General features: G+C 39.3%; 3 protein-coding genes and 1 long non-coding RNA gene across 8 annotated transcripts in view; 1 reads left to right on the top strand and 3 right to left on the bottom strand.

Annotated features, from left to right (window-relative positions):
• LOC18036672 (peroxisomal (S)-2-hydroxy-acid oxidase GLO4) overlaps positions 1–20,872 on the bottom strand; it is a 92,060-nt gene that overhangs the window by 49,905 nt on the left and 21,283 nt on the right. The gene's annotated exons all lie outside the window — the stretch shown is intronic.
• On the bottom strand, positions 590–1,669 carry LOC112096866. The gene is made up of 2 exons (XM_024181059.1): positions 1,233–1,669; positions 590–929 (listed from the first exon to the last, which is right to left on the bottom strand). The coding sequence occupies exons 1-2, from the start codon at positions 1,667–1,669 to the stop codon at positions 590–592; spliced, it is 777 nt and encodes a 258-aa protein (XP_024036827.1).
• LOC112096701 (putative disease resistance protein RGA3) lies at positions 9,623–15,458 on the bottom strand. Of its 5 annotated transcripts, none has more exons than XM_024180022.1 (7): positions 12,419–15,458; positions 11,931–12,085; positions 11,607–11,833; positions 11,217–11,308; positions 10,630–10,772; positions 10,352–10,478; positions 9,623–10,206 (listed from the first exon to the last, which is right to left on the bottom strand). In XM_024180022.1, the coding sequence occupies exon 1, from the start codon at positions 15,316–15,318 to the stop codon at positions 12,454–12,456; it is 2,865 nt and encodes a 954-aa protein (XP_024035790.1). In that variant the 5' UTR covers positions 15,319–15,458; the 3' UTR covers positions 9,623–10,206; positions 10,352–10,478; positions 10,630–10,772; positions 11,217–11,308; positions 11,607–11,833; positions 11,931–12,085; positions 12,419–12,453. The 5 variants fall into 5 exon arrangements, with proteins under 5 accessions (XP_024035790.1, XP_024035789.1, XP_024035788.1 ...); XM_024180021.1 differs by having other exon boundaries at positions 11,105–11,308; XM_024180020.1 differs by having other exon boundaries at positions 10,857–11,308.
• On the top strand, positions 17,323–19,426 carry LOC18036714. Its single transcript, XR_002904551.1, has 3 exons — positions 17,323–17,611; positions 17,699–17,910; positions 19,016–19,426. It is a non-coding gene; the product is annotated as an uncharacterized LOC18036714 (long non-coding RNA).

Raw genomic sequence — 20,872 nt, forward strand, 5'->3', positions numbered from 1 at the left:
ACTTGCTTGCCTTAATAACATTTCGTAAAATTGCCTGCTGGTCCTTAGGCGACCGAACAGGATTAGGCACTTGCTTGCCTTAATGAATTTAATGGACTTTGCTAGCAGGGGAATTTCATGCTGAATTCATCTTTATTGAAACTTGCATGGGTTACAGAAATGCGGAATATATGCATGTGCCACAAGTCATCATGCATTTAACAGAAATAACTTATCGAAATAAAGACTTAGTAGAGCACTTTACTTACTAGAAGTACTTTTTCAAGTGTTCAGCGTTCCACAACCTCTTCACCTCTCGTCCATCTGGGTAAGCCAAATTGTAAGCCCCTGGTTCAGTCGCTCGTATTACCCTGTATGGGTCTTGCCATTTCGGGCCAAGAGCGCCATGATTAGGATCCCTAGTGTTTTGGTTTACCTTCTTAAGTACCCAATCTCCTGCTCGGAACTGCCTCACGCGTACGTTCTTGTTGTAATAACGCATGATTCTTTGCTGACATTGGGCCACTTTCTGAGGGGCCCCTTCCCTTTTCTCCTCCAGCAGGTCCAAGCTCAAGCATATCTGCTCGTCGTTTTGCTCCTCGTTAAAATATTATGTCCGATATGTCCCCACTCCAATTTCTGCTGGGATTACCGCCTCGTGACCAAAAGCTAAAGCAAATAGGGTTTCCCCCGTGGCAGTTTTGTGGGTTATCCGGTAAGCCCATAATACTCCTGGTAGCTCGTCGACCCAAGCTCCATTCTTCTCTCCCAGTCTGGTTTTCAGGAGTTTCTTTATTACTTTGTTGGCTGCTTCCACTTGTCCGTTTGCCTGGAGGTGTGCTGGGGTGCAGAACTTCAGGTCCACCCCCAAGTTTTGGCAAAATTCTCTGAAGTTGTTGTTGTCAAACTGCCTCCTATTGTCTTTAATGATGGCATAGGGAATCTCGTATCTGCAGATGATATTCTTCCAAATAAAATCCATTGTCTTTCTCTCCGTGATTTGGCTGAGGACTCCCACCTCTACCCACTTGGTGAAGTAGTCTATAACCATAATTGCATGTGTTGCCACTCCTCGGCCCTTAGGTAATGGGCCAATCAGGTCAATTCTCCACTAAGCAAAAGGCCATGGGGATGACATAGTGGTTAGCCTTTCTGGGGGCTGAGCAGGAACCTCTGAAAAGTTCTAGCAAACCTTACAATTTTTTGCCATTCTCTTCGCATCATGGTGCATGGTCGGCCAAAAGTATCACTACCGAAGTGCTTTGAAAGCTAAAGTTCTTGCCCCCGAATGATTGCCACATATTCCTTCATGAATTTCCCTCAACACATAATCTGCTTCCTCGTCATCTAAGCATCTCAAAAGGGGTAAGGTGAATCCTCGACGATAGAGTATCCCATCGAGTAGTGTATACCTTGCTGCCCGACATTTCAACTTCCTTACTTGCTTCCTGTCCTCTGGTAAGATGTCCTCGCGGATGTATGAGAGAATGGGGTCCATCCAGGATTTTTCGGTGCTTACCCGCATTACTTCTGCTTCCTCCCCTATGCTTGGCGAGGTTCTCACTTCCAGTAGAACTGACTTGGGTAATTTTGGATCTGCAATTGCAACCATTCTAGCCAACATATCTGCTCGGTAATTTTTCTTCCGGGATATCTGCTTTATTTCTACCTCTTGGAAGAGTTCAACCATTTACTTCGCCTTCTCCAAATAAAGCCCCAACTTCTCTTCCCTTACTTGGAATTGATCATTGAGCTGATTGCAGACTAGCTGGGAATCTGCTCGGAGTTCTACCATTTCTGCTTGTAGTGCATGTGCAAGCTCGAGCCCAGTAATGAAGGCCTCATATTCAGCTTGGTTATTCGTGAGCTGGAACTCGAATTTCACTGCATAGGATACCTCGACCCCTTCTGGGTTTCGTATTACTACTCTTGCTCCGGATCCCTGTTCACTACGTGACCCATCAACCATTATCAGCTACACCCTCTTTGGATTCTCCTGTTCCACTGGTTGCTCCTCCTGAACTTCTTCCACTGGTTCAACACGGTCAACCATAAAATCAGCTAGGGCTTGGGCTTTGATTGCTCCTCAGGGTCTATAAGATAGGTCGAATTCGCTCAGCTCCACTGACCATTTTACTAACCGACCAGATGCATATGGTTTTTGGAGTATTTGCCGAAGGGGTTGGTCAGTCATCACAATTATCGGGTGGGCCTAAAAATTTGGTCTGAACTTGCGTGCTGCCGTTATTAAAGCTAGTGCCCATTTCTCCATCAGTGGATATCTGGTTTTTGCGTCTACCAGGGTCTTGCTAGTGTAGTATACTGAGTGTTGCTTTCCTTCATCTTCTCTGACTAATACCGAGCTAGTAGCCCATTTAGAGATTGCTAAGTACAAATACAGCTGGTCACCCTCCCTCGGAGTCGATAATAACGGGGCGCGGGCCAGATATTCTTTCAGCTGCCCGAACGCTTCTTCACATTCTGACGTCCATTCCATCTTCCTCTCTTTCTTTATGTTTTGGAAGAAATTGTGGTATTTATCTGTGGCATTTATCTGTGGCCCGTGAGATGAGCCGGTTCAATGCTGCTAATTTCCCTATAAGACTCTGCACCTCCTTAACTGTTCGGGGGGACTTCATTTCTGTTACTACCCGTATTTTTTCCGAGTTAGCCTCGATCCCTCGGTGACTCACCAGGAATCCCAAAAACTTGCCCGAGCCGACTCCAAATGCACATTTATCCGGGTTCAGCTTCATTTCATACTTCTTCAGCAATTCAAAGGTCTATTCCAAGTGCTTCACATGATCCCTCAGTTCTTTAGACTTCGTGATCATATCGTCCATGTATACCTCCATAGTGTGACCGATCAATGGTTTGAAAATCTTATTCACCAACCTTTGATAGGTAGCTCCTGCATTTTTCAGGCCAAAAGGTATCACCCTGTAACAAAACAAACACATGTTAGTTATAAAGGTGGTACTCTCTTCATCCTGCTCGTTCATGGATATTTGGTTGTATCCTAAAAAGGCATCCATGAAGCTGAGCAGACTGTGACCCGCCGTTAAATCCACCAATTGATCTATTTTTTGTAGGAAAAAATTGTCCTTCAGGTATGCCTTATTAAGGTCTGTGAAATCCACACACATTCTTCATTTCCCATTGACTTTCTTTACCAGCACTACATTAGAAATCTACTCCGAGTATTTAGCCTCCCTTATAAATCCCGCTTTCAACAGCTTCTCCACCTCGGCATTTATGGCCTCGTACCTTTCTTGGTTAAAGCACCTCCTTTTCTACCTCACCGGTCTTGCCCCTTTCTTGATTGCTAACTTGTGGCAAGCTACCCCGCGATCAATTCCTGGCATATCCTCATGAGACCATGCAAATATATCTGTATGGGACTGTAGGCATTTCACCAGCTCGCCTTTTATTTCTTCGCTTAATCCTAACCCGACTTTAACCACTCTGCTCGGGTTACCCTTGCTCACAACAACCTCCTCCAACTTCTCAACAGGTTCTTGGCGTCCATTTTTAGAATCTCCTCGGTTATCCAGAGATGTAACATGTAGTGTCTCCTTGGCCGTTGTAGCGTAACAGTTCCTCGTCATTCTCTGGTCACCTTTTACTACGCCTACAACTCCGTTGACTCTGTATTTCAACGCCAGATAATGCATAGATATAACGCAGGCTAATCCTCATGAAAGGTCGTCCCAATATCATCTGATAAAGACTTCTCTCTTCTACCACGACAAAGTCCAGCATCACTGTTCTTTCAAACGGCTTTGATCCTACATTAACCGGGAGCTCGATGATCCCCATGGGGGTTAACCGTCCTCCTCCAAATCCCTTCAAGAATGTATTCGTCCGTTTCAGTTTTAAGTCTGAAATTCCCATATCATCTAGGGCCGACTTAAACAGTATGTCAACCGAGCTGCCCGTGTCCACCAGTATTCGCTGTAATTCTGTACCAGCCACCATTGTCTTAATCACCAATGCATCCTCATGAGGATATAAAATACCCTTTTCGTCGTCATTTGTCCACATAATGGGAACTTGCCTCACTTTCGCCCTCTTGGCTGCTGGCAAATTGAAAAACACTTCTTTACTGGTCATGGCGTATCTCCCATAGCTCTTCCGTGCCATGTTCGAATCCCCAGCCAATGTTGGCCCCCCTGCTATCATACGGATAGTTGGCTGTTCACGTTCCAGGCTCCTCTCAACTCCTTCATCCCGCTTGTACTGTGATTCAATGACGGGGGACACTCCATCTACATATTCATCAAGGTACCGATTCCTCACCAAATCCTCCACCTGAATCTTTAAGTCACGACATTGGCTGATAGTGTGATCATGAGTGTCGTGGAATTTGCAGAATCTGCTCTTATCACGTTGGTGAGCAGGTTTTGTTATAGAGGCTGGAGGGTACAGCAGGCCTCGTCCCTCGATCCTCTCGTACAACTCCTCCATAAGGACTTTTAATGGGGTGTATTGTCTATATGCTAAGCTCTGGTCAATCAGCTGGACTGCTCGGCTATCATAGATATCGTCCCGAGCTGATATTGTAGGTAGCTGACCTGGTCGCCCAGCTCTGGAGTTGGTGGTATGTAATGCCTTGGGAGCGTTGTGATAAGGTTGGGCAGCCAACTGCCGGAATTCTCGTTGCTGCTCCGAGAATAGGGGGCGCGGAGGCCGAGCTCGGCTGTGTTGGAACTGTTGCGATCTCTGAGCCATGGGGTAAGGGCAAGACCGAGCGGATATTGCGTCCATCACTGAGGATTCCCCAGCTCGCTTTCCCGACCCGCTCCTACTTGGGATTCTCCTTTCCTTTTGTCTCAGCTCCTCCAGCTGTTCCCTTTTTATCCTCGTCGATTTTTCTTCTTCGATTTCTATATCTCTCCTCGCCTGCTCATACCCCGCCGAATAATTCTGCACCAGGGGACTTCTCAAGTTATACCATAGTCGGCCTATCCTCACACCCTCTTTTAATCCCCTTAACGCCTGCGGATGATTAAAAGCTCCCAAATCAAGCACGACCCGGTGGTATCATTTTACAAAATCCCGAAGGGATTCATGTTCCTCCTGCTTCATCCCCATCAATTCCATCGTATCGTCCTCTGGGGTCACTGCTCCTCAGAACTGCTCGGCCAACTCTTAGCACATCTGCTCGTATCCTTTAATACTTCCTCGTGGCAGCTCGCGGTACCATTCTCGGGCTCGTCCCTCTAGTGTCAATGAATACACCCTACATCTCTGAGCTGGTGTTAGCCCCTGCACACCTGTCATGTCGTTGAAACGTTCAATATGCACCAGCGGGTCACTTCGCCCGGAGTATTTGAGGTCGGGGAAGCGAAAATCTCTTGGGATTACAGTACCCATGATCTCGGCTAATAACGGAAATTCTTCATCTAGCATTATCCTCCAACTCGGGGACTTTCTCTTTCCCTGAATCTCATCCATCACCTGCGCCAATCTGCGCACCTCGCCTTCCAATTCTACAGCACGGTCAGGATCGCGCGCAGCTATCTGATCTCGCTCCTGCTCGCCATTCAGCAACCGTTGTCTGAGCTCTCCTTCATCAATATTGGCTCCTCGGCCATCAATTTCCAGTACCCGTCCGGAGCGAGGTTGGCCTCTCCATTCATCTACGCGCTCCCCTGGAATCTGACAAGTACTTCTATAGGGATGTGCCCCATAGGGTTAGTCTATCGGTAGAGGGATCTCCTCGACTCTACGCCTCCGGAGGCTGGGTTCTGCCACAACTTCATCTCTCCCCACAGGGGTTTCACAATCCCTTCTTCGTTCACCCCCTCAGCTCATACAATATGGCCGCGAGAGTCTCCATTTGTTTCTCCATCCGCTCTAGTCGATCTTGCATCATCCTCTCTCGAGCTTCATTCGCAATCTCCCGGAGAGTGATTGTCTCAACAGTTTCATTGTCATCCCCTAAGGCACCCTTCCTTAAAACATCCATAACCGATTGTTTGTGTGCTTCCTCTGATGACTATTAGTTTGGTGGTAGCTTTTTATCCAACTCCCCACAGACGGCTCTAAAATATTGATGCTGAAATCTACTCATCCTTTGTCCGACCAGATCTTTACACCAACGCTTATGTGGTCAGTAGAGAAGATGTCAATTTCTTCTTGCTTCAACGATCGCTCAAGTCACTGAAGTTGGAATTGCCCTTCCTTCTCCTACTAAGCCTGCGTTCACAAAAGTGGATCAGAGACGCCGGTGGTTTTACCAGCGTAAACCCTCCGATGCCTAAGTTAGCACAAGGTGTTTACGGAAAAACAGTGCAATTTAGACTCGGTAATTTGCTTATAATTTGCTCACAGTTTGTATAGAAAGTGGTCTGGTTTCAATTTGGCAGAGCTTTCCCTTCTCTCCATTTTTTCCCTCCCCTTCTTTATTGGTTTCTTCCTCTTTTATAGCCACTGTCCCACATATCCGTTCACCCTCCATCCCCCACTTTCTCGGATAGTGGCAGCCCCTCATGGGACTCCAACTACTACATTGTGGGTAAACGTGGTATACCGTGTCTCCCTCAACGGTTCTTAACATAGCGCAACTATCGCAATTTCGTGAGGTCGTGTGCCCGCTCTTTGGGGAATGGGTATCTACTCGGTATACGTCTCTGGTCGGTACTCGTCTCTGGTAGGCCCACGTTTGCAGAAGGCTCTCTATCAGTGTTCCGCTCGTACCATTTAGCCGAGGTGGTTCACCCCGGGATGGGAGACGACGGCATGGCTGAGCTGATGCTCTTAATTCCTCAACATTTTCTATAACTATTTTATATTTTTTAAAATTAAAAACCACCAAAGGGTAGAGGGTTAGGCGAGTCTTCCTTATCTGTAGATTAAATAATAAATTAAATTACATTTAAAGGGAACATAAACCAAAACCTCCAATTAAGGGAACAAGCACAAATAACAAATGGAAAAGTAGCAAAAGCAATAAGAGAATAAATAAGAAACTAAAGAATTAATTATTGCAAACGCCCAAAGAAATGGAAAAATAGCAAAAGTAATAAGAGAATAAATAAGAAACTAAAGAATTAATTATTGCAAACGCCCAAAGAACTGCTTACGATACTTGCGACCACTTACTAATTTGAAACCTTTTCTAGAACTAGAGGTATGGGGTCAGCAACACTGAAGTTAGAGTCAAGATCACGCCCCCCACTATCCTCAGGTTCAAATGCGAAATACTCATCAGCCACAAGATTCTTATTAGAGCTAAACTCTTCATCAGAATGAAAAGGGATATCTATATGATGGGAATTGAAACCCACAACCATGCAGCGAATATCATCCAAAGAAGATTAGAAAACAGTAGAGCCGATGGATGCCCTATGAACACTCGGGTCATCCAAAAATGAAGAAAGAGGATTAGCGACCTCGGCGCATTAAACAACATCTCTCAAAACAGCAGAATCCTTTGGACCATTGTCATCCTAAACTCTCAGCCAGAAAACTGAATCAGACTCATCATCCTTAGTATTTGGAGCAACAGGAACAAGTGACCGAGCATCCAAAGAAGTACCCTCATTGCCACCAAGCCTGATAGACAGCAAATGCATGAGCCACGAAGATCTGGAAGAATGCCAAAGCCAAATCCTAGGTTTGCTACGTGAGGGCATGAGTCCCATGCAACCCATGCATGAAACATGCATGTGCTGAGATCGTGAAGATACGTGCTGGAGCTGGAGCTGGAGCCGTGATTTAGGAATACGCTTATCAACGATTGTGCAGCGAGTAAGGAGGGAAGCTAAGACACGGAAGTTGTTTTCGATTATCTTTCGGTTTCAAATTCTTAGCTAAGTTGTTATACTCGTTTATTTAGCCGTAATTGTAGGATGGAAACCAAAGTCTTCTTATTATAAATAAGCTCCAGAATACAAATAAAAGTATTGAGAATTCTAAACAACAATTATTTGGTCCTTTCTCGCCGTAAGTAGAAAAATATCACTTATGTTACGCGTGATCATTGGCTGTCTCTGACTGGGACCTATCAAAGCCTTAAAGGCCAAATCTCCTCACTGAAAAGAGTCTGCGGAGCCAAACCCGAAGATTGACCCTGGACAAGAACAGGCCCTGTGTTCGATTATCCTCAGCAACCACATACTGCGTAGCACAATCCACCCTTAGGCTGTACATCAACAGCTGACATAGACATCTTTCTTTTATCTCAAACAACAGTATTCTGCACCTGCCCAACAGGTTGTTGGGGCTTCCAAAGCCTAAGATTGGTAACAAAACAAGCATCAGCAGAGTGCCCAAGATGTTTACACGTAGCTGCACCTGGCCAACATGCTCTTTCCATTAACATTTCGGACTGCCTAACCCATATACGGGAGTAATCTTCTTTAAGTTGAAGCTTGATCAAGGCGTGCCTATTATCTAACAATGAAACCAGCATACTACCTTGCAAACTTAGAGAGACAATAAACTTTCTAATCACATCCATTGGAGTGCGACTAAAAGAAAACTTACCAACAAGGGATAACTTGAAAGGCTCGGCCAGGGACTGAATTTTTGCTGTCGAAAAGTAAATAGCAGGTTCCCCCAAAAGCAAAGAAACCGACTTACGGGATTGAACGGTAGTAGAGCCAGAAAAAGTATCGACGAATGACTTTGAAAGCCATAAGGTAGCAGCAGGGTTGAGGACAGTCGCAGGATTAATAACGGAGGCATATGCAGGCTTAGCCGATGGATTGAGATTACGACCAAGGGTGGTGGGGGCTGATCGGTTTTGAGTTGAATGAAGTGGCTGAGTTGAATGAAGTAGCTGAGTTGGGGGAGATATGGCTGTTTGGCTTGGGTTTGGTCTTGGGCGAGGGTTGAATGTGACGAATTAGAGCTTGGGTTATAAAGAGGCAGCTGGCTGGGGTTATAAAAAGGCCAGGTGGCGGCTGTTGGGTGTGCGTCAGGTCCAAGGAAGGTTCCGTCGACAAGGACTCACCACCAGTGGAGCTCGTAACGTGGTGACGGTGTGGAGCAGATTTTAGAAGGTTTGCCGTGAACTAGGGTTTGCGTTTAAACGTGGTGGTGGCTTTTGTAGGGGCTCTTGATCGGAGAAGAAGTTATTAGCATTGAGGGACGGTTCCGGCGGTGGTAAAGCACCATCAGCGGCGGACAGTGTGGCCATGGGAGGCCGGTCAAGGTTCGGTCAAGGTTCTGCACGTTCTTCGTTATTTTCAAACTAAAGCCCACTGCACTTCCTACAATGCATTTTAAACTGAAGCAAGCGTGTTATCACTATTTTGTTCGTCTATCATTCTTCTTCGTTAATTTGACAAGTCATTAGACTTATTATTTATTTTATTTTTATCCATTTTTAAAGTACGAATAAATTAATCTCTATAATTGTGATTCCATCAACAAACTGGCCTTAGAAATAATCTCTCTAATTCTGATTTTGAGACAACCAGATCGACTTCTCCTATGCTAGGAAGCTCCAAAGTAACAAGAATGACAACAAAATAATGACCCTAGGGAATAATCTCTAATTTCCTTTTTCCTTAAGCGTGCAACCAAAAAATTTACCAATTAGCAATCTGATAAAAAAGGTTGCTACAGTTCCTTAATGCACAAACTAGAGTTCTGATTAAAACAAATTAGGAAAAAAAAATAATAACACGCAAATTTATTTGGATTCTGAAGTACATGAAATCAACTCCATGATTTGATGAATAATATCTCATGAAAGTATCAGAAACGGCAAAGTTCAACAGAAACTAATGAGTTTAGCGCATAACCAGAAAATTTGAACAAGATTGTTTGAGCTTCAGTATGACACAAACACAATAATCATGAGCCGGCTTTCCACTGTAGATTTTTGAAGCATCGCTCATTTTGCAAGAGCAGGAACCTCAGCTATGAGTCTTTAAAATGCTATCTTTGAAAGTGAAGTGATGTATCAACCATCTTCAATAGAATTGTATAGTATGATAATAATCAACAGTCCAATCAAGCTTGAAACGGAGAAAGGAGCACAGGAGTCCCTTAAGCAAGAGTGTGCGGCTAGTGGTCAGTTGATACACCGGGTTAATTATACGAGAGCTGCTGAGGAGCAACATCACGAATTTAAGGCAATAATCAGAACTTTTGTTCGCTTCCATATTTTGAAGAATAGAGAAGATCGTCTAGTAAACAACTTATTCTGTTTTTCTGCATGTAAATCTTGACAGGCTCCATTTATTTGATATTGTTGACTGTGACATGTACCTGATCTCCAAGGAAATATGAAGCTAGGTCAGTGATTCAGGACTTGTAATAACAATTTGTCAATTTCTGACAACCTTAACTCCAAAATCTTTCAGGTTTCTAGATTCCATCAAAATTAGTATATATAGCTTCACACTTCATATACCAGGTAAATTGTCCCTGCTAGATGAAACTCTTATCATTGAATAAGCAATACATTGTTGAATAGCACTTTTCTGCAGACAAATTCTTGATTTGCCCTCACAAATTCAATCCTCAACCCTGAATTTAACCTGCCAAAAATGAAAAAGTATCAACCTAATCACCCTCCAATTACTCTATTATCGTGTAATATAGAAAGTATCAACCCAATCACCAATTTCTAACAACCTTAACCCCAAAATCTTTCAGGTTTCTAAATTCCATCAAAATTAGTATATATACCTTCACATTTCATATTCTAGGTATAATTGTCCCTCCTTGATGAAACTCTTATCATTGAATAAGCACTGCAATGTTGAATAGCACTCTTCTACAGACATTCTCGATTTGCCCTCACAAATTCAATCCTCAACCCTGAATTTAACCTGCCAAAAACGAAAAAGTATCAACCTAATCACCCTCCAATTACTCTATTATCGTGTAATATAGAAAGTACAAACATCTCATACCTAGGAATGTTGGACAACTGTACAATGTAGGTGATTGGGTTCTGGGCATCCCACTAATATGCCTAAAACTCTCTCACAGTGTTAGGCATATGTTCCTCCATAGACAGTGATGCTACCCACATGACATAATATTGTTTTTTTTTTAATAGCATATCACAAATCTTATGCCATGTTAAGAAGCAGAAAAAGTACATAACTTTAAAGCCAGAGACATGCATAAATTGAAGAGGCCGCATCGAAATGCAAACCTGAGAGCATATGGGATCATGCCTAAGAACCGATAAGTTGCTACTAGTTGCAGAAAGGTTGTGCTATCAGTCAGTATGATTCTACGGTTCAAAAAAATTTTACTTGCCTTACTTCTTATTAAAATTTACTATAAATCATTTCCCATCAGCCGGCTTTGGATGCACCCTTGCATCATCCTCTCTAGCTTGTTTTTTGCCTTTCACCTGCAGAACATGGTTTCAGTCAAAATAGAATATTTTCTTAACAAGTTGGGGAGAAAATAGTAAAAGCACATTGTGATATTTCGAAATGCTCATCAGATATTAGCTTACGATTAATGATATTTAATTAAAAAAAAAAAAGATAGGTGGTAGATTCCAACTTAATTCATTAACATTCTATGACTGTTTAAAAATTCGTGCAAATACCAAGTACACTTACTAAATTAATTGTAAAATGCGCGATAAAATAAAAACATTGACATAATCTAAGGATGTTAAATGATCTGATCAAGTAAATTACTTTTCTGAGTATCAAAAATGTGCCAGTGGTCAATTCCTCCATCTTTAAAGAATATATACCAAAAAAGTCTATTGTGAAGTCTTCCACTCTTCTCCAGCTAATCAAATCCTGCTATACTCTCTCTTGTATGACCCTGACCCATATAGCCACCATGATGAGAAGTTTTCATGTCTCTTGAGATTGAATATCTACCCCTGTAATATTATATTGTGATTGAATATCTACCCCTGAAATATTATGTTGTGATTATTAGCGAGCATGTTGAAAAGCAGAAATGATGGATAGATGGGGAGAAGATTACACGAGCTGCCAAAGGCCAATTACCTTGTTCAGATTTCACACATCAATGTCAGAAATGAATTATTCAAGAAAACAATGGCATGATAGTGATGAACGATGGTGAAACATAAGACTTGAGTGGGTTGAGGAGAACAGATTTGGAACAATTGTGTCTTTGCAGTAACAGTTTCTTCTCATGCCTGCAAAATTTTCAGCTAATTTAGTTGAGTAGATGGATACATACACTCTGTAGTCTGTACAAGTATCACAGTATAATAATCACTACTGAAAAGTTATATGGAATTGAATTCGAGCAGACAAATTTAATCCAAAATGTTCAACCTATAACTATTTTCCATAAATATTTTGGAACAAACTGATATACATACAAAAGTTGACTTGATGGAAACAAGAAATCCAAAAGATTAAAAACAATGGTTGCTAAGTCAAAAGAATAAGCACAACATAATTTGATGCCAAATTTTGTTACCTATTAAATTACAAAAAACTGATTTTAAAGAAAAAGCAATTACCTGTCCATTAGTTCCAACTGTAGCTGTCTGAAAAATCAAGGTCTACCTCTTTTCACAAATTCAAAATTAATTATGATGCTAGGGATTCGAGAAATTTTGTCCCAGTCCTCTCCTGTCTCATTGTAACGCTCTTCCAGAACAGTGCACCAATTGATAGTCAATTCCTCCAGTGCATCTGTTTGAAGAATGTGGCCTGGCAGTGCCTTCAATTTGGGACAGTGTACAAGTGACAAGAAACGAAGACATGGCATGATTGTCCCACAATCCCAATCTTCCCATTCTTCCATGTTTACAAACTTAAGAGATTTCAATTTGGGGAAGACAATATCTGATGAAGATGATGACGCATCAATGCTTCTTATTCCCAGAAGTTCGTTACCTACTCTCACACTCCGCATACTGCTTATAGAGAGTGATTCAAGAGATGAAAGTTTTCCCAGAGGAGGCAAATGATCCAAATTGGTGCAACCATGGAGATTTAACGTCCTCAACACACTCAATGACATTATGCAATCAAGGTAGCTGGCGTTGCCTTTGTAGCCTCTAATCTCCAGAAACTCTAAATTTGGAGGTGGTTGTAAGGCTTCAAGAACTCTTTCATCTGTAAACATCCTACTTTCATCATCCTTATTCATCCTAAGTTCCTCTGCATCATTTTCAAAATTTAGATACAAACGAATGATTTTTCTTTTGTTCTGCAGATTTGCTTCCTTAACCACACTGAAATCTGTAACACTTCCCAAATTTTTTACACTAAGAGACCCTTGAAGGTGGTTCAAGTTTTTTAAACTTGCAAGGGTGCATGCTTTGCCATCACCACTCACAACGAATTCACTTAATGTCCGAAGACTAGTCAATCTTTCAATTCCTCTTGGTATGTAACTTAGTGACGTCTCAACATTTACAAGATGCCTTAGTCTGATTAACTTCTCCATTCCTTCAGGTAACTTTCTGAGATTGGTACACCAACTGAGCTCTAAAGTTTGTAAATTAATTAGCTCACACAATTTCTCAGGCAATTCTTTCATTTTTAGTGAGGACAAATTAAGGTATCTCAAAAGAATCAGTCTCTCTATCCCTTCTGGAATCGTTATTATCACTTTTTCCCACCAAAATTGTCCACTTAGATCTAATGCCCGTAAAGATGTCAACTCATTGAAAATTTTTGGTAGTACCTCACTAATTGATGAACAGTTTGTAACTCCATATTGAATCAAGAGGCTGCGAACTCTTTTAGCTCCACAGATGGAGACAGGAAAAGAAACAGCTTTATTGAGAGCCAACATTAAATGACGAAGCTTATAACCATAACTGATGTTTGTTGCCTGAAGACCATCATTAGCTTCCATAGTAAGACTTTCATTCTTAGCTAGATATTGGGCAAAATCATGCACTATGCCATGCATCTTACATGATAAAATCTTACCATTATCATCTTTTTCAAAGTCTTGGAATAAAGATTGCATCGCTAACAAGTCAAAATACTCTTCACCAATTATCTCCATCTCCTCTTCACTTTCTCTCTTACCAAGATAACCTTGAGCCATCCACAATTTAATCAATTTATCTTTATTGATTTGGAAATCTTTTGGAAAGATGGCACAATATAAGAAACAACTTTTAACAGTAGAGGGCAAATCATTATAACTCAACAATAAAGGGGCAAAAGGTCCCATCTCAACCCACAGTTCACTTTCGAAGATCATTTGCCACTCGTCAATAGTATTTCTAGAGCGCAAAAGCATCCCAACAGTCTTTATAGCAAGAGGTAAGCCGTTGCACTTGCGCACAATATCTCTCCCAATTTCTTCAAGATGTTCACGCTCCGGAGGAGATCTACCAAAAAATGCAATATGGCAAAACAATGACCAACTTACATCTTCAGTAAATTCCCTAACCATGATAATGTCGGTTGATTTCATCACACGAGCAACTGTTTCTTTACGTGTGGTAATCAAAATTTTGCTTCCATGGAGACCATTCTTTAGACAGTGAAATAATGGTTCCCATTTATAGTAATCTTCAGTCCACACATCATCTAAGACAAGAAAAAATTTCTTACCCACAATACACTTGCTAATATGTAGCATCAGAGATTGAAATTCCACAAAATTACCGACGCTGCCTCCTAGAGAGCCAACAATTGATTTGGCAATCGTGAACTCATCAAAAGTGGCAGATACACACACCCACAATTTTGTGTTGAAATGTCTCCGCGTCTCATCACTATTGTAGGCCAATTGAGCAAGGGTAGTCTTCCCAATCCCTGCCATACCAACAATTGAGATGATATGGAGGCCTCTTATTTTTTCGCTACTCTCGGACAACAACTTGCTTATTAAAGTATTCTTCTCCTCATCTCGACCATATACTGCTGATTCGTCAACTAGAGAGGTAGTTTCCAGTCGTTTTGATGGCCCAACACTCCTACTTACATTAAAACCAAACATATCTCTCTGTTTGGCAATATCATCTACACATTCATTTAACTCTTTTATCTTGATAGCAATACCACGATGCAAACCGGCTCGAAAATTGAAACAAAAGCAAGCAGCAGGAAGGAAGGAACACACCTTCTGAGAAACAAGAGTTGGAGCACTCTCATGATCATCAAGTACTCCCTCGATTTGCAATTTGAGCCTAGTAGTGATCCACTCATCCAACACATCTTCCATGTCATAACATGCGTCTTTGAGCTGATCCAGCCAAAGTCTGACAGCTTCCTCCTTCACTTGCCTCTGCTCTGCATCTGCAAGAAAGGCTTGGCTGGCTTGAAAATTGGATACGAGCCTTTTCACCTCTTTGCCGTCACCCACAATAAGCCTCCCCTCCTCTCTATTCTCTTCAGTAGATATTGAAACCAGCAGCTCCAAGAGACGGGAAACAGCTGCGTCAGCCATATTCGAAATCGGAGATCGTAAATGAATGAAGGAAGACGGGAAATTTGAGTTGAACGGAAACTACGGACTGGATCTTATGCTGTCAACAATCAAAAAGCACGGAAAAGGAGTGTGATTGATATTATTTTTGATTTCCCATTTCTCTTTAAAAGAAAATATTGGGAAAATTAACCTTTCACTATTTCCGGGTTCAGCTGCGGTGCAACAGTAGTATAGTACCATTTTTTTTAGTCTTTTATGATAAATATTTATATAACCCCTTTTACTCATTTTTATTTAAACTTTGTTTCACAAATATTATATTAATTTCTACTGTATTCATATAAATATTTTAATTAACACCTTATACTATTTATTATGTGTAAATTTTTATTCTATATTACATATGTATCACAATAACCCTCTTTTTATAATTTTGAGATTAAATAATTAACCCGAAAAAATCGGGTCGACCTGAACTCGCGAAGCCGATTCAGATGCCTCTGTTTCTATTTTCGGCCACTCCATTGGCCAACGTTGGTACCGATCGGAAGCTCGTACGACACTGATCATCTCTATGTCATCCTTATCGCCGGAAAGCATTCGAAAAGCTGCCGTGAAAAGCTACGGAATCGCCGCTTCAATTCGCCGCAATTTTGTCAGTTTCCGGTGACGGCACCACCTGGGTTTTGTTCCCCACAATTCCCTCTATCTTTTTCGACCAACCACAGCCACCGAGAGAGCCGATTTGTCGTTGATTGGCCGTTAAAGGATTCACATGGATGCAGTAAAAATTAACTTAATATTTGTAAAGCAAAAGTTAAATAAAAATGAGTGAAAGACGTAATATGAAAATTTCCCACAAAAGACAAAAAGAAATGGTATAGAACCACTGTTGTACCACCCCACTATTTGTGTTTTATTATGTCTACACTATTTATGTTTTATTATCCATACTTTTAATCACTATAAAATTTTAACGTGTTTTTACACCACTTTTATTTTTAAACTTATCTCAATCAACTAGACACTAAAAAACAACTATTTGACTCTTAAATAAATTAAAAAATTATTTTATTTTATAAAATTTTGAAAAAATTATAATAAAAATACTCTTAAATTTAATAAAATAAACAAATCTCAAATTCAATACGTTAATTTTTTTATAATTATAATTTTATTAAAAAATTATCATATTATTTTTTGTAATTATAACTTTCTTTAATTTGTATAAGAAAATTTTTTAATATTAATTATAAAGAAGTTTACAACAATTACAAAGCTTTTCTCATTATGTTAATTTTTGTAAACCTTCCTATATTTAATTTACTAACAAAAATTAAATGAAATTATAATTATAAAAAATTATAATTACAAGATATTAATTTTTTATAATTATAATTTCATTCAAAAATTATCATCTTAAATTTTGAGATTTATTTGTTTTGTTGAATTTAAGGTATTCTTGTAATTATAAATTTTTTTATTTTTTAATATTTTATAGAATAAAATAATTTTTAATTTATTTATGGATAAAATTATTTTTAATATAAAAGTAATTAATTGATAGAAGCTTAAAAATAAAAATAATATAAAAAATATATCAAAATTTTATAGTAATTAAATACACATGTGAAAAAAATGGTACGTAAATAATTTTTAAAAGTAATACAAAAGTCAAATAAATACGTGTTTGGTGGGCCATCATTACTTTTGCACTATTCTCATAAATTTTCCTTTTTTTTTGGCCCCAAAAAAAGCATAAACAACCTACCGTTGTTCTCTAATTTTCATTTTTCATGGTCCCACGTTGGATGTATTTATGACTTTAGGATATCATATTATATATAAGGACTCACCAACGTTGCAATTGTGGTAACATACCACAATTTTTGTCCTTATCCAATATAATCATTAGATTTAAAAACAACAGATCGAACGCTTCAGAGATGGCCACGTTTGTGTTAAAGAATACCGAGCAAGCCGGTTAAGAAAAGGTAAATTTACATGTAATAAAATCTGTAACGCACATCTGAAATCGCACGGTGACTGTTGTGTAGAAGGAAATTTGACGAATTTATGAAGCTAAGCTGATAATCGAAAGGAGCCCTTGGCAAAGGCCAAATAGATGAAAGAATCGAGTCCCAGAGACGATAAATACGATCAGAGAAAGAAAAAAAATTAGGTGAGTCGATGCTTCACACATTTTGTGAAGAGGGCAAGTGCCCTAATTTGCGGGGGTGCTGGTCTGCCGGCAAGATGGGCTTTACAGACAAATTATGATCCTCGGCGATACTTGTACTCGCAGTTGTAGGTAATTATTCGGATTTATTAAATGGCATCTGTGTTATTAGGAATCTGGAATGTCTGTTAATTAGGTTGAATTGATTATAAATATAAGGATTTGCAATGTGAAGAACTCGTTTGCGCATCCACCACTTAATCTTTTAGAGCCCACGAATGTTGCTGAGGTAATTGCGTGGTGGGGTTTGGATTATCTGGTGATTACTAGTGTTGATAGAGATGATTCAGCTGATCAGTGAAGTGCTCATTTTGCTCAAACGGAGCGAAAGTTGAAAGAATTGAAGCAGAATATGCTTATTGAAGCATTGGGTAAGAATTCTTAGTATTTAAGTGTCTTTGATTGTGTAGTTCTTGACTATCACAGAAACAATGGGTGTGTAGGGGCAAGTCGCCTAGTCGGGTCTATATGATTTTGCACTTATGATTTTTTAAAATCATTTTTGCATGCTGTAATTTGTATGTAGTTATATGCTTTTTGGCCTTTGAAGAGCATTGTATTTGAAGTGGAACCCTCTCTGCTTTCTGAACAAGGAGCTTTTATTTATTCATTCACACTGAATTATTTTGTGTAATTTTAGTTTTATAGAAAATGTTCAATGGTGGGAGAGTGGAAGTTTGGACTTAGGTGAACTTCTCTACGCATTTGAATTAAGATGTGCCATTCCAGTTCGGTCAAGGGTTGGTAGACATGTGTAATAGCAAGGGAATTGTATGGTAATATTATTTATTTTGCAATTCATGTTAGCAATTCAGGTTAATGGCCTTTCTGAACCTACATTTTTTTTGTTTTGGGGGGGGGGGGGGGGGGGGGGGGTGTTTATTCTACCAAGTATTCAACCCACAGCCTGTCATCCCATAAATTCATCCAACCCAAATCAAATTGAGAAGGCACTTTTAGATGTTCACAATCAGACTATATAGCAAGGAAAAGAGCATCAGCTGTTGATAATTATTTAAACTAATGTTAGCGGATCATATGTGAGTGATAAATTTAATCCATGATTAAATATTTATATCAGCATTGATTTTATTAAGCATTATCGGCTTTGTGCTTATAGGAAGAATTAAGTTTATGAAACGGAACTTGGGATTGTTTCACAATGCTGTTAGCCTAAGCGGGCATCAAGGCTCAATAGTCAATATGTAGTGTTTTGAAAATGTGGCTCTTGAAATCAATGTGAAGGTTTGGTTTATTCTGGTTAATATGGCGATAACAATACAAGGGTTAGTGGAAAAACATGCTGGAGATAATTTCTTTTTGCAATTTAATTCCAGTCTTGATTTGTTGGAATTACTATAATTTTTTTCCAAAAAATTAAATTTTGATGTTCAAGAATTTTTTTTTAGGTTGGAAGTGCCAAATTTCTTGTTAAATTGATAGGTTTGCTTTTATGCTTCTGTTTGTCTTTTATAGGGCGCATGATCCACTACTAAAAGCTCACTACAATCATGGAGTAACAACAAAAAATGGCTTGTTCAACTTAACTCATGCCCGCGCTTTGAACTAAGTGACTTTATTTGGGAATAATTGCTTTCATTTCTATTAATACATGTTGTAAATATTGTCTAACCCCAACTTTACTTTTATTACAAAGATTCAGAATATTAATTTTCTGTATGCTTATATGTCAATATGTTTGCATATTTAGAATGTTTTGCGTGCAAATGACCTGTAAGAACTTCACCATTATAAGGCCACCAACCTTTGTAATCTGGATACAATCAAATGAAATATAGGCTGTAGTTATCTTACATGATGATGTAAGAAACATGACTCTTCCACAGCCGTTTGATGAAAATTCATGTTTTTTACATTATCACGTAAGATAACAAGTTCCTTAAGTATAATAAATGCTTACTACTTTTGCTTATTTCCTTTCCTTGTTCACTTGACTTCTTTCAACTAAAACTTTAAAGTTTTTCTTACTTGCAATTATTCCATAAACTTAGGCTACTTCTATAATAAATCCATAACAATATAGACAATATAACCATTATACAGAATTTTTAAAGAATACAAAACCAAAAAAAAAAAAAAAGAACTCTCGAAACAATCTACTGTGCATAGACCTTTTTTTATGTGCAAGAATTAACTGTGTGCGTCTTATAGACACAATATTAGTGTAACAAAAGTGAGGTCCCAGTCATTCCGTTGACTTGGTGTCAATATCACCATCTCCACTGAGAGCAGATAGGCAGATGTTAATTCACCACTTGGGAGTCTAAACAGATAGTCATTCATCTGAGAAGTGGACATGCCATTAGTCCCAATCTGTTGCCAAACAACATAAGTGCAGAAACCACAACAGATGAAAGTTTTTTGTCCAAAGCTTAAGCAGATCATGGTATTCAGCAAATGTGGGGCAAGACTTAAATGAAAGATAAAAGAATGGTAAATTTTGCACCCAATAATAGCCAATTTGGATGTCATCTGAGCACTATCTAAAACATCACAAAATACCTATAAGGTGATAGCATATGCTTTCCCATAATTGCATATCATGTCGAAAAAGATCAAAAAATACCTGCATCGAGCTGGAAGGAAAATCTTAATATGCAAGGATACTTATCGTGATGCACACTGTCACAGTAAGTCATGTAACAGCTTTAGGGGAATTGGAGTGATTAAGCTAGTGCCTATCTATCATGATACAACTATATAAGATAATAGTTACTTATATTGCCACAAAAGTCAAAACTAGATATTTTGAATACAATCATCTTTGGTTGATTATCTTGATGCCTGAAAAATGATTATTTTGATTTTATCTAGCATTCTACTCTTCCTAAGTTCCATTGCTTTTTTTAGCTTCCAAACTTCACCACCATAATCTTATATAAAATAAACAACCAGCAAAAGTGCTAGCAAATTCAATGAGTTATAGTTATCACAATTCACAACCAAGATGATATAAAGAAAAATTCAAGCTTGAAATTAGATGGCGAAGCAAAAATCCTCAGAAAAATATCACTTAAATTTTCTCTTGAAAAGCATCTAGTAATGCATCCAACATAATTTCCTCCACAATGAACTAAGTTCCACCAAAAGCATCAGATGAAATACTTTATGATTTAAAAATATGAATATTTTTATACAAGTTCTTATCCTCAATTCTGACTCAATAATTTTGAGCTTCTCATAAATTCCAAAATGTTGCAAGGCAAAACGGATAAAACAAAAGCAATAATTGGGGCATTAATCTTTAGATCGTCTCAAAAGAGTTGCTAGAACCACTATTCACTCTTTGAATTTTACAGAGCACATATGAGC

The sequence above is a fragment of the Citrus clementina genome, unplaced genomic scaffold (assembly GCF_000493195.1).
Source record: "Citrus clementina cultivar Clemenules unplaced genomic scaffold, Citrus_clementina_v1.0 scaffold_7, whole genome shotgun sequence".
NCBI classification, from domain to species: domain Eukaryota; kingdom Viridiplantae; phylum Streptophyta; class Magnoliopsida; order Sapindales; family Rutaceae; genus Citrus; species Citrus x clementina.